We start from the raw sequence: 11,840 nt of genomic DNA, 5'->3' as shown, positions 1-11,840 counted from the left end.
GTGGCTGTCAACATCAGACCACAGAAACTAGACTCATGAGCCCATAAGCATCTCCAGAGCATAATCCTTTTTTTAGGCCACAAAGATGCTAGAGGATATCTTGAGTTCTTAACCGAGCCCTATACATTCTTTCAGAGATAGCCAGACAAAATCCTCCGAAAGCAATAGAAAAATGAAGCCGTCAACAACCAGCACATGAATTCATGATCTGTCGGTGGCATAAGCCAAACAATCAATATCCAACAGAAAATTGAAATCAGTACTACCTCAAGTTTCCCAGCGCACAGGAAAGCGCTGATCCCATGTTCCATTTCATATTGCCTATGGTCTCCAACCAGGAGGATATCAAGCTGGGGATATTTCGCTATAATGGCACAGGTGAGTAAGACATACAACAATAACTACATAGCATTTCAGTCCCAAGCAAGTTATAGTAGACTAGAATTGAAACCCATCAAGAGCACCAAGTCACGGTTCAGACACTTTAATAGCGAGAAAATTGCTATTATAGGACGCGAAACAATGGGCTTCGCTATTATAGGACTTCAATCGTCGACTTCACTAAAACGACATTTGAAACGTTGGCACTTTGTTTTACATGACATTTGATCCTTTTAGTCACCGTTCTCATTTCAAATACATGTATTTTGTCATGGGATGACCATATTGCCCTTCAGTCATATTCACGTAAGAGTGGGCAGCCGCCGCCGTCAGTTGTGGAAGCCACGCGGCATGGCTCCTCCCTCCCTGCAGCGCGCCTTGCTTTGCGGCTCCTTCCTCCTTGCGGTGCGCCACGTGGCTCGTCCCCGGTCGCCGTCGAGTCCCCCTGCAGGTACGCTCACTTGACCCCTTCCTCTCGTGATTGGAATCTTGGATGGGAGTAGTCTGTGATTTGCTATTGGGCACCTTAATGTGAAAAAATATTTCTTGTAGATCTTGGTTGGGAGTAGTAAGAGTCTGTGATTTTGCATTGACTGGAATCTGAGAGAATGAATCATGATCTAGTTTATATGATACTGAGAACTGAGTAGAACTCCATATCTTGTACTCTCTATCTCCCAAACATTTACTTTCCATGTATTGTCGTTGAATTTTGGAAACTTGTTCGGCTGCTTCTTTATTGTGCATATACAGGTGAACTTGAGCATTTTCAGTTTCACATACAACTATTCCTAAATAGTTCTCTGCCTGAAAATTATAGTGGATGTAGAAGATGACATGCATTGAGTTTCTTCTACTGTTTTAGAGTGATAAAAAGGATTTGAAATAGGCAGTCAAATTTTTTTGTTCTGAATATTGTATATTGAGAGATGCCATAGGATCTTCAATGAATTGGCAACAGTGCAATAACCAATAAGATGGACTGTTGTTGAGGATTTTCAAAATAAAATATTGTAGACCTAATCATTCCACCAGTTTGATATTAGAAAATATGTTATGCCTGATTATTTGAGAATATGTTGTTGTTACTGAATTCTGGAAACTTGGCTGAGATAGTCCATCTAGGCATATGAAGCTATGACTGATTATTTGAGAAAATAATTTCAGTTCAGACATATACACATATTTGGTTTGTCTTTCACCCAATTGTTTAATTGTTCTTGCTGAAATCAGTTCCAAAAATGTGTTATATGTACTTCTGTAGTACCGATACATCCTACAGTTCATATCTTTCTATGATGGTGCTTTGAACTCTTGCTGAAAATCAGTTCCAAAAATGTGTCTGTACTTTGAACTTTTTCTGTGTTTCAGCCTTTTAGGGAGTTCCATCATATTTTATTCTGTTTCATTCTTAGTATATTCCAGTGTTGGGTGTAGGTAGTTCCATCATATTTTACATAGAAGTTAATCTAGCTGGTTTAAATTTTATTCTCAGGTCGATTGATGAGCCTTTTACAATCCTGACAAAGCTGAAAGGCGTTCCTTCAGAAATCATCACTACAATCTTGAGAAGGCTGCTTCAAAATTTATTTTGTAGGCATGGACGCGGCAGCAGAAGGTCTAGCAAAAGGTCTGGACGAGCCGGTAGAAGGCATGTCCACTGCTCTAGCCCTAGCAAGATCGCTGCTTCCAACTGCTCCTCTTCCGGCAGTAGAGTGCAACCTTCCTGTTCTTGAAGTGCAATGGTATATATGCTTGTATGCTTTCTGTTTGTTTTTTTACCACGATAGTAGTACATATTAGTTAAAGTTGATTTCACTTGTTTAGGTCCCAAGTAGATCATATGGAAAATATGAAAAGAGTTGATTAGGATATGATATAAATAGTGGAGACACATGATGACGATCGTATTGCACTTATGAGTGAGTCGCAGATTTGTGAGCTTTTAGGCTTGACAGAGGAGGGCACAACAAATATACCTGCACAAGGCTTTGATTGCCGAATGGATGAAGAGGGGAATGATAATGAGATTGGGCAAGATACTGATGGTGCTGCCATTCTTACTGGTGATGCCGTACCAAGTGAGATGGTCATTTCATATGATAAGAACAATCCATGAATGGAGGTAGGAACACTGTACCCAACAATGGAGGAGTTCAAGCTGGCAGTGCGGCAATTTGCCATCAATAAGGAGTTCGATTTAGGAGTAGAGAAGTCATGTAAGACGAGATATAGGGCTTTTTTGCAAGTCCGGTGATGAAGATTGCCCTTGCCCTTGGAGGATAAATGGCACTAAATAAAAAGGCCAAGCCACTGTGGAGGTGAATAATGTTTTTATTATTTCATTAATTCTACTTGTTATGTAAATTAATATCAATCTCATTGATTTTTTGTTTCGCAGGTAACCGCCTTAGTCGATAAGCACGAGTGTGTGTCCAGCATGAGGCTGATAACTACAACTTTAAGTTGCAAGTGGGTAACTAGCAAGGCTGTGAGTATCCTTAGAGCTGATCCAAATATTGATGCTAAGGAATTACAAAAGAAGTTGGGAGACAGATCACAAGTGTCAAATTGCATATGACACTGTATGGCGGGGTAAACAAAGAGCTCTTGAAGAGGTTTATGGCAAATAGAAAGAGAGTTTTGAGCTGTTATTTAGGTGGAAGGCCGAGGTAATGAAGCGGTGCCCCGGGAGTGTCGTTGAGATTGAGGTACTTGAGGTGGATGGTCAAATATATTTCCACTGTTTTTTCTGTGCTCTTAAACCATGCATTGATGGTTTTTTAGAAGGTTGTAGGCCTCATTTGAGCATAGATGCTATAGCACTTAATGGAAGGTGGAATGGTCACTTGGCTGCAGCTGTAGCAGTTGATGGTCACAATTGGATGTATCCACACGCTTATGGCTTCATAGCTTCTGAAAACACAGACAACTGGACTTGGTTTATGGAACAATTAAAGAAGGCAATAGGTGATCCTCCACTGCTTGCTGTTTGTTCTGATGCTTGCAAGGGCTTGGAGAATGCAGTGAAGAATGTATTCCCAAATACAGAGCAAAGAGAATGCTTTTATCATCTTGTCAGAAATTTCAAGAAGAGATTTAGAGGGGTTGGCCAGATATATCATGCGGCAAGGGCTTACAGAGAGGACATATTCTATGACAATATAGCAAAAATGGTAAGTGAATCAACACAAGCAGTGAAATGGTTACAGACCAATCATAAGTTATTATAGTATAGGTGTGATTTCAATCCAGAAATTAAGTGTGACTACATAACTAGTAATATTGCTGAGTCATTTAATAACTGGATTAGAGACCATAAAGACTTACATGTTGCTAACCTTGTTGATAAAATCAGAGAAATGATCATGGTACTTTGGAACAAGAGAAGAAATATTGCATACAGGCTACCTGAAGGCAGGATACTTCCAGCTATTATGGTTCAGCTAAAGGCAAATACTAGAGGTTTGGGACACTTGAAAATTGTACAATGTTCTAATTGGAGTGCAGAGGTGTGGGACCATAGCAGCCGAGCTGAGAGGCATATTATCAAGTTACACCAAAGGACCTGCACTTGTCTTGAATGGCAGCACACTGGTAAGCCATGTCAACATGTATTGGCCTATGTAACCTGCCATCGGGGAGTTGACCTAGAATAGTTTGTGCATGACTACTACTCGGTCAATAGATTAAGGGCTACTTATGGAAGAGAGATTGAGCCGATGACAGATAAAACACAATGGCCACAAGTTGACCTACCATTTTTAGTTGGTGCACCTCTTGCTAAACTACCTGTTGGACGACAAAGGAAACTAAGAATGAAGGGATGGATGGAAGGTGGACACAGAAAGAAAGGTTCCAATGATGGTGAATTTACCAACGATGGTGAAGGTGAGAAGGGATGTGACAACGATGCAGCTCCAACAAATGGAAAGGGAAAGAAAATAATCAGAGAACCTATGACTTGCAAAAAATACGGAGAAAAAGGTCATAGGCAAGCTAGTCCCAAGTGCTCACTCAATGGGACCGCAAAAAAGAGGTATGAACTGATTTTCTTTATCTAGAAACTTGAATGTAAATGTTAATATTAATTTATTTAATTACTTGTAGGAAGCGTAGACAACCTAGGAAGAATGTTACAAAAGCTGCGCCAGCAGAACCTAACACTCCACGGAGGCCGACTAGAGAAGAAATCATACGGGATAGTCCAGAAAGGGTCACAAGAAGGTAAGGAATATTAACACATTTATCGTACACTAATTCTTTCCATACATCTAATTGTGGTATCGTATTTATGTGCAGCAAGCTTACGATGTTATTAGCAGAGGACACATCTTCACAAACCGACAACACTTGTCCCGTGAGGATACCTACAGCGACAGCACAAAAAAAATGACTCCGAAGAGAAAGCTACATATTAGATGAATTATTTTAGCTGTGATGAGATGTAAACTCATAATTTATTTGATATGACTTGAATCTTGTTTAGAACAATATTATGATGTGAGATGAATTTATGTGTACTTAATATTGTGTTACATGCCAAGAATTATACTCTAATTTTCTAGGAATTTTTACTGTATTTTAGTGAATTTTAATAATGTGTGACATACCCCGACGGCGACGGCGACGGCGACAAGCCTGCCAGCCCACGCACCTACCTGCCCACTCTTCCGTGACTATGACTGAAAGGCAATACGGTCATCCTATGGCAAAATACATTTATTTGAAATGAAAAAAGTGATTAAAAAGACCAAATATCATGTAAAACAAAGTGCCAACATTTCAAATGTCGTTTTAGCGAAGTCGACGATTGAAGTCCTATAATAGCGAAACCCATTGTTTCACATCCTGTAATAGCAATTTTCTCTTTAATAGCTGATTTCTAAATACTCCTATTCAAACATAAATCTCTAAGTATATCCCAAGCTTTCAAATCTGTTTTTATTGCTTCTCCCCATGTCAATTTCGATCTTCATCTACCTCTCTCCTCATATTATTAGCTTGACTTAGGACTCCACAATGCACTGATGTCTCTGAAGGTCTCCTTTGGACATGGTCAAACCACCTCAACTGATGTTAAACAAACTTTTCTTCAATTAGTGCAACCTCTAAACGATCACGTATATCATCGTTCCAAACTCGGTCTATTCTTATGTGACCGTAAATCCATCATAACATACGCATTTCTACTGCATTCAATTGTTGAACATGTCGAATCCAATAGGTGAGTAAGACATAAGTGTACAAAATACGTGCGATGTTACAGTTTTATTTAAGCTGAGCTACGGTATGCTCTGAAGACGCAAAACGAGAGCATTATGTTGAATGCGGCCGGCAGAAGAACACGAGCACATGGAAAAGGATACTCCAGAATGTTATGCAGTCTCCACATTTGGCTGCTCGTCCCCATTATCCTCAGCAGGCTCACCATCCCTCTGCCTCCCAAAGCCGAAATATTCCTCTTCTGAATAGTGCTCCTCCGCACTTCTGCCAAATATGAATGGTCTTCTACCCATTGTTGTAAAAGGCATTAGCCCAAATGCACGCGCGGTTTTGATCTCTCTTGCAATCTTACGCTGAGCTTTTGCACTTATACGGGTCTGTGAAGAAAATGAGTAGGTAAAAACCATGGCAAACATGTGTATTGATACTGAATTACAAGTGCAAAAGTAAGGTTGTTTCTAAGGTAGTAAGGTAAAAGCTAAAAAGGAAGCACATGAAAAAAGAGCATTGGCAGTGGGATATGCGTATGTGAATATATGATGTATGTGTGGCTCTTCTTTTTCAATTACATGAATCATGTTTAGAATCAAGTCACTGAAAAGATCAACATCCAGCAAGATGATCCTGGCACAACAGTGCCATCAGGATGTCTTTCCAAAAGGATAAAAGCATACCAGGATGGGGTAATGCATTGAGGAGTGAGGACAGCTGCTCCCAATATGCATGATAAGCAACTATCTAACACAAAAGGATCTGATACCTCAACTAAAAAGCAAGAATATCTTCCCAAAAAGTTCGTCATCATATATAATAATTAGTTGAGTACTTGAGGAGTAGTGATTACCTGGCTTCTCTTGATGATAATTCCAGCTTCCGTAAGAAAGTGGGAGAGGAATCTAACGTTCTGCAAGGAGCAGTTCCAAATATGTTTAAAAAATGAAACTGGAAAGTACTTGTAGCCAAACCATAGGAATTCATCAATCAGATCAAAGATATAATCTTGGGAGAAATGTTACATGTCTCTTCATTGCAAAGAGGCAACTAACAGTAAATATTCATTGATACAGTTTTATACACAACTGACTTTCTTTGCAGGTAGATCTGATCAATCAAAATATATGCATTTCATACACTTTGGAATTTGGAACATGAAACACATGGCTCGTATTCAAATATGTGCTTTGATACTTGTCACAGTGAAGTATTTGCAACCAAAACCATCCCAATATGTATATAAGCTTCTTGTGTGCACTAGTAATTAAACTAGTATCATAGTGATTAACATGTATTTCACTGAAAAGAACTATCTTATATTTGCTAAAATCAAATAAACCAAGTAGCAAAATCAGAACAAAATGCCAGAGTAAGATAAATTTACTGCTAATAGTCATTGTTAGTCATGTTCTACAGATACATATGTGGGAAAACTCATATTAACACAACAAACAAATAACGGATTTTCAGGTGGCAATACATTGCATGTTAACACTATAAAGGCTATGACTTCCTCTATTTGAAACAGGAAAGAGGAAGCATTTTGAGATCAGCATATACTCCTTGTGTTCCTGAACTTTGTGTTACCTAGCAGTCCTAGAATTTACAAAGTGGCAGAGGACATGATACATTTCAGTAAAAAATAGAAACTATAGGCAATTTCCTTGTGTTGTCAGGCAGAAATACTCACCCTAAAATCAGCCTTCCTCAAAACCTCCGCTGTAGTTGTTTCAAACTGTGGTCTAGGAGGATTCTTTGCGGCTGCAGGTCTTCTAAGGTCAAGGTCCTACACGTATTACAATTGAATGAAACAGGGCATTAGAATAGCAACCACACAAGGGCAGATCACTGAATAAACTAATAATTGAAGAAAGAAAGTTGTAAACTACACATGGTATTATAAAGAGGAGTTCCGCATATCAGAAATGAAATTCTCATTTTGTTAACAACCATCAGCTAGTAAAGTAAACGATCTTATTGTGATTTCAGGATAGCACAGACATTTCTAACCCACACACTTACTCAGTAGTTCCTGAACACTTACACAGGATAACAAAAACATCAAGGTCGCAAAAGACATTAGATGAATCCAATAATTATGGCTACACATTGACAAACCAAGCTCCTGCTTACCCGAACAGAATAAGTCGATCCTCGCCTATACGTCACATCAGGCCTGAACTCAAAATCATCCTCTTCCCACTCATCATCATCGTCGTCGTCGTCATACATTTGGAAGTTGCGTGCCGCATTACTCAGCATCTCATTTATGCTATCATTCGAAGAATCAAAAAAACCCATGGACCCAGAGCTGCTCTTGTCGCTAAACACACCTAAACCACCCATGGCTGACCCAGAGCTGCTCCTGTCACTGAACCCAGGGAAACCACCCATGGATGACCCAGAGCTCCTCCTATCACCAAACCCAGCGAAACCACCTATCCCAGAGCCCATGCCGTATCTCCTACTGGCGTTCTCAGCCCTGTCAAGCCTCTCATAGAGAGACCCTTCCTCTGTGCCCTTGCTCCCAAACAGCCGTTCATCGAATTCCTCCAAGGTCTCGCCATCCCCTGCACAGCAACAGTGAAACAAGAGAAGCATATCAACATCAACCTGGTTGAGACCATTCTAGCGTGAATTCTTCATTCTTAAAACATTACACCACAAGTGTAAGGAAATGATGGTTTTTGTCACGAGAAAGCTATGGATTCGCGTCAGAACTAGATCTCCAAGGCCACTCGATTCAGTTTACTGTGACAGGCGACTTTGGGGGAAGGTACGCCGTACGCGAGTGCTAGAATTACGACCACCACACCGCAGAGGACGCGTGCGATACCGCTCATGGGAGGCCAGGGAGACGCGGGGATCGGAGGGTGTGTGGGTGCTCGGTGCTCACCAGACTGGAACGAACGACGGAAGGCGCCGGCAGCTGCGGGCGGCAGGTGGGGAGGAAAGGAGTGGCGGAGCGCGGTACGCCGCGGGAGAGACCGCCTCAGCGCCGAGCTCGCCATCGCGCTCGGTGGTGGCTCGTCGGCGCCGCCGCAACCCCAACCCCAGCAGGAGAGGGGAAGGAGCGGGTGATTAGGAGTTACCGGGCTAGGGGTTTCCTCCTTTTTGCGTTTCAGACCCCGCGGATGAAACTTATTGTCAAATGTTAATATTGTACTATATTGGGATACTATATTGTATCACTCGTTGTTGTTGTTGGAACTTAACGCGAAATATTCCGTATAAACCCTCTGTCCGATAAATTGTAAAAAACCTTTAGAAAAACATACTTGGGAGTTTAATTTTTCTTTAAAAAACCATACATATCAGCAATACATCCATAGCGCATCTATATTTTACATTATAGCAAAAATTTGATACTCACACTTAATCCCAAAAAATTATATGAAAATAACAAATTTCAGATACATATGCACTAGAAGAAATTCCTAGTAAATTATATCCTTTGCATATGCATATTTGTTATTTTCATATGATTTTTTTACAATGAATCTCAATTTTTTGCTACGATGTACATCTATGGATGTGCATAGTTTTCAAAAAAAAATGACACCTAAGTATATTTTCCTAAAGGATTTTCATGATTCCACCGTAGAGGGTTTGCACTAAATATTTTTCTGAGAACTTATACCAGTTTTAATGCACAGTTACCAAGGACAAATAGAATGTGGCATATAGAATAATCCATCTCAGTTGCCGAGTAGAGGGTTTGCACTAAATAATCCATCTCGGTGCACAGTTTTATAGCTAACCATATCATTTAATTGTTATACGGTGCTATGAACAAATGTGGCATATAGAATATATAGCTTTGCAATTGCATATAGTTCTTTGCTTATTTGCACAGAATATCGTTGAGACAGCGTGAAAATGAAACAAATCAGTCTCAGTGGATGTTTCAATGCATTTCATTATGTTGATAAGTGTGATGGATGGGTTTCATCCTAAGCATACTTTCAACCTAGAAACTAGATGGCCTTTATGTTCATTAATTTTTCAGTTGTTTTAACAGTTAAATATATAATTTTTCCGCTGCTTTCCTAGCCGGACGGCGACGTGTGAAAGAGAAAAGAAGTAAAGAGAAGAAGTACAGTGAAGAGAGAAGCCAAGGGTATTTTCTATTTTGTGTCATTTCATATGCTGAATATATAAAAAAGAAAAAATATTATTATATAAAAAGAAAAATAAAATCAAGCAAATATATTGTGAGAGTCATGTTGTGAACCAAACGTTTTAAAATGCCAAATATGCGAAGCCATTTGTTATGAGAAAATGGGAATTTCGTCATTTTTGGAACTGGACTTCGCTACTTTACCATCGCTCAAATGGGATTTGTTGTTTGGCTATTATGAAACACAGCCAACACGCTAGAATGCCCTATTGACCCATTTGATGTTGATGTACACTTTCTATTCCACAATTACCCCTGTCTATGCCCAACTGGGACCGACGGAATGGAGACAGACAAGAAACGGATCGAGCTGAGCGAGCGACGTGCTCCTCCTGAGTGCCGCCGCCGCCAGGCCTCGCCAATCCTGGGCGTCGTCGCCGCCAGGGCTCGCCAGTGCCGCCTCCCACACGCCGCGCCCCCTCACCGTTGTTGCCTCCCGCCGGCCCCCGCCGCCGCGCAGAGCCGGTGCCGCTAGCGCGCTCATCCTGCCCCACTTCTTCCACATCCGGACTCGCCACATGGATTGCAGCCGCTATGGTTCAAATCAAACCCCATGGATTGCAGTTGAGGTGATCTTATTCCTCGGTATGTACTCCCTTTCTTCCAATGTCATAGGCATCAAACTTCGTTTGGGAAGCCAATAGACCTAGCCCTACGAGTAGTATTCTAACTTGTTCATCCATTCTTGGTTTTATCTAGGCTCGATGTGAAGCCTGAGCGTAGAATATTTCCTGTAGGAGAAACTAGCGATGCTGGTGCTACCGGTGGCAATGGAAACGGTGTTGATTGGGACCAATTGGAGATTGGAGCCTGAACGTAGAATAGTTCCATGATTGAGTTTAGATTGGCTACAGGAGAGCCCAATTAGGTTGACAAGAAGGTAAATATTACAATATTATTACAGAGAATGATGTTAGCTACCTCCTTCCTGCCTATTTTTTTTTTACATGAGTTTCAGCCGTCTTGCATTCCTCATGGGAGAAGGAACAAGTGCCCAGCCCACCAAGGCTCATGCAACAACAAGAAAGAAGAGAATTGCAAGGAAGTTGATCTCAAGGAAAATGAAGACCAACTAAAGTTGTGAACTTGTATCATTGTCTGTCTAAACGTGCGTATGTATGAACTTTAGTCATTGTCAAACCTATGTCATTGTGAACTGAGTTGTATGACTACTTATCATAACCTTTTATGAACTTCTACGTGATGTATGCCTGATTTTATGCTGACCGGCTTGATATGTGCTGTCTAGCTTTTTTTATCAAATATGCTGTCTAATTTTTTTTATCAATTATGCTGCTGATTTTATGTAGAGAATGAAATAGCAGACTTTCACAATGAAAATCGCAAAAAAAAATTAGGATGAAGGGACTGGGGAGGCATCGATGGGGTAAGGCTGGGAGCTTGGCTGATCTTTCATTCCCCGCCCAGGTCGCTCCGTTCGTATTCCCCTCAACGACACAGCCGATCTGTTTTAGAACGAAGAGCTGATCCCTTTAGAATGAAGGGGCAAGGGCAAATGTGAAATAGAAAGTGTACACCAGTATCAAAATGGGTCGATAGGAGCGTTTTGGCTGTGTTTGATAAAGGCAAATTCTGAGGATGGCAAAATTCTATTTTTTTCTCCTTTGTTATAGATGTCTTCCGGTACAAAAGACTGTAAGAATCGTGGGTGTACCTTTGAGTAACCGTAGATCGGAGTAGACCTCTGTAGGGTTCATCTATTTCGCTCTGGTTGCGCTGTAACCTCGCGGACGCCGGTGTCGAGGCAGCTCCGGCTCGGTGGCGAGGTCCAGTGGTGATTTCGTGACCTGCAGAGGCGAGGCAGAGGTCACGGCGGTGCGGTGAGGCATCCCGTCGCTGGCAGCACAGCCTTTAGATCAGACTAGGTTTCTGTGAGTGGGATTGCGGCGGCTCCGGACAACCTCGGTTGCCGAGCTTAGTTCCCCACTCCTCTATTTATATGTGATGTGCGACAGGGGCCCACCAACCATATTAGGGTTGGGTTTCCCCGATCAGGGAGCAGAGACAAGGGCCCATTGGGCCTATTGGTGGAGATCAA

The 11,840-nt window shown here is 41.2% G+C and overlaps 1 protein-coding gene and 1 long non-coding RNA gene across 2 annotated transcripts; one reads left to right on the top strand and one right to left on the bottom strand.

Annotated features, from left to right (window-relative positions):
- Positions 1–5,556: 5,556 nt before the first annotated feature.
- LOC136485873 (uncharacterized) lies at positions 5,557–8,718 on the bottom strand. Its single transcript, XM_066482690.1, has 5 exons — positions 8,498–8,718; positions 7,735–8,171; positions 7,292–7,387; positions 6,452–6,511; positions 5,557–5,984 (listed from the first exon to the last, which is right to left on the bottom strand). The coding sequence occupies exons 1-5, from the start codon at positions 8,610–8,612 to the stop codon at positions 5,760–5,762; spliced, it is 933 nt and encodes a 310-aa protein (XP_066338787.1). The 5' UTR covers positions 8,613–8,718; the 3' UTR covers positions 5,557–5,759.
- Positions 8,719–10,228: 1,510 nt separating this feature from the next.
- LOC136485867 (uncharacterized) lies at positions 10,229–10,974 on the top strand. Its single transcript, XR_010766598.1, has 3 exons — positions 10,229–10,366; positions 10,481–10,661; positions 10,740–10,974. It is a non-coding gene; the product is annotated as an uncharacterized lncRNA (long non-coding RNA).
- Positions 10,975–11,840: the final 866 nt, after the last annotated feature.

The sequence above is a fragment of the Miscanthus floridulus genome, chromosome 1, assembly GCF_019320115.1.
Source record: "Miscanthus floridulus cultivar M001 chromosome 1, ASM1932011v1, whole genome shotgun sequence".
Taxonomy (NCBI): domain Eukaryota; kingdom Viridiplantae; phylum Streptophyta; class Magnoliopsida; order Poales; family Poaceae; genus Miscanthus; species Miscanthus floridulus.
The sequence above is the reverse complement of the archived record's forward strand: the minus strand, read 5'-3'. Positions and strand labels throughout refer to the sequence as shown.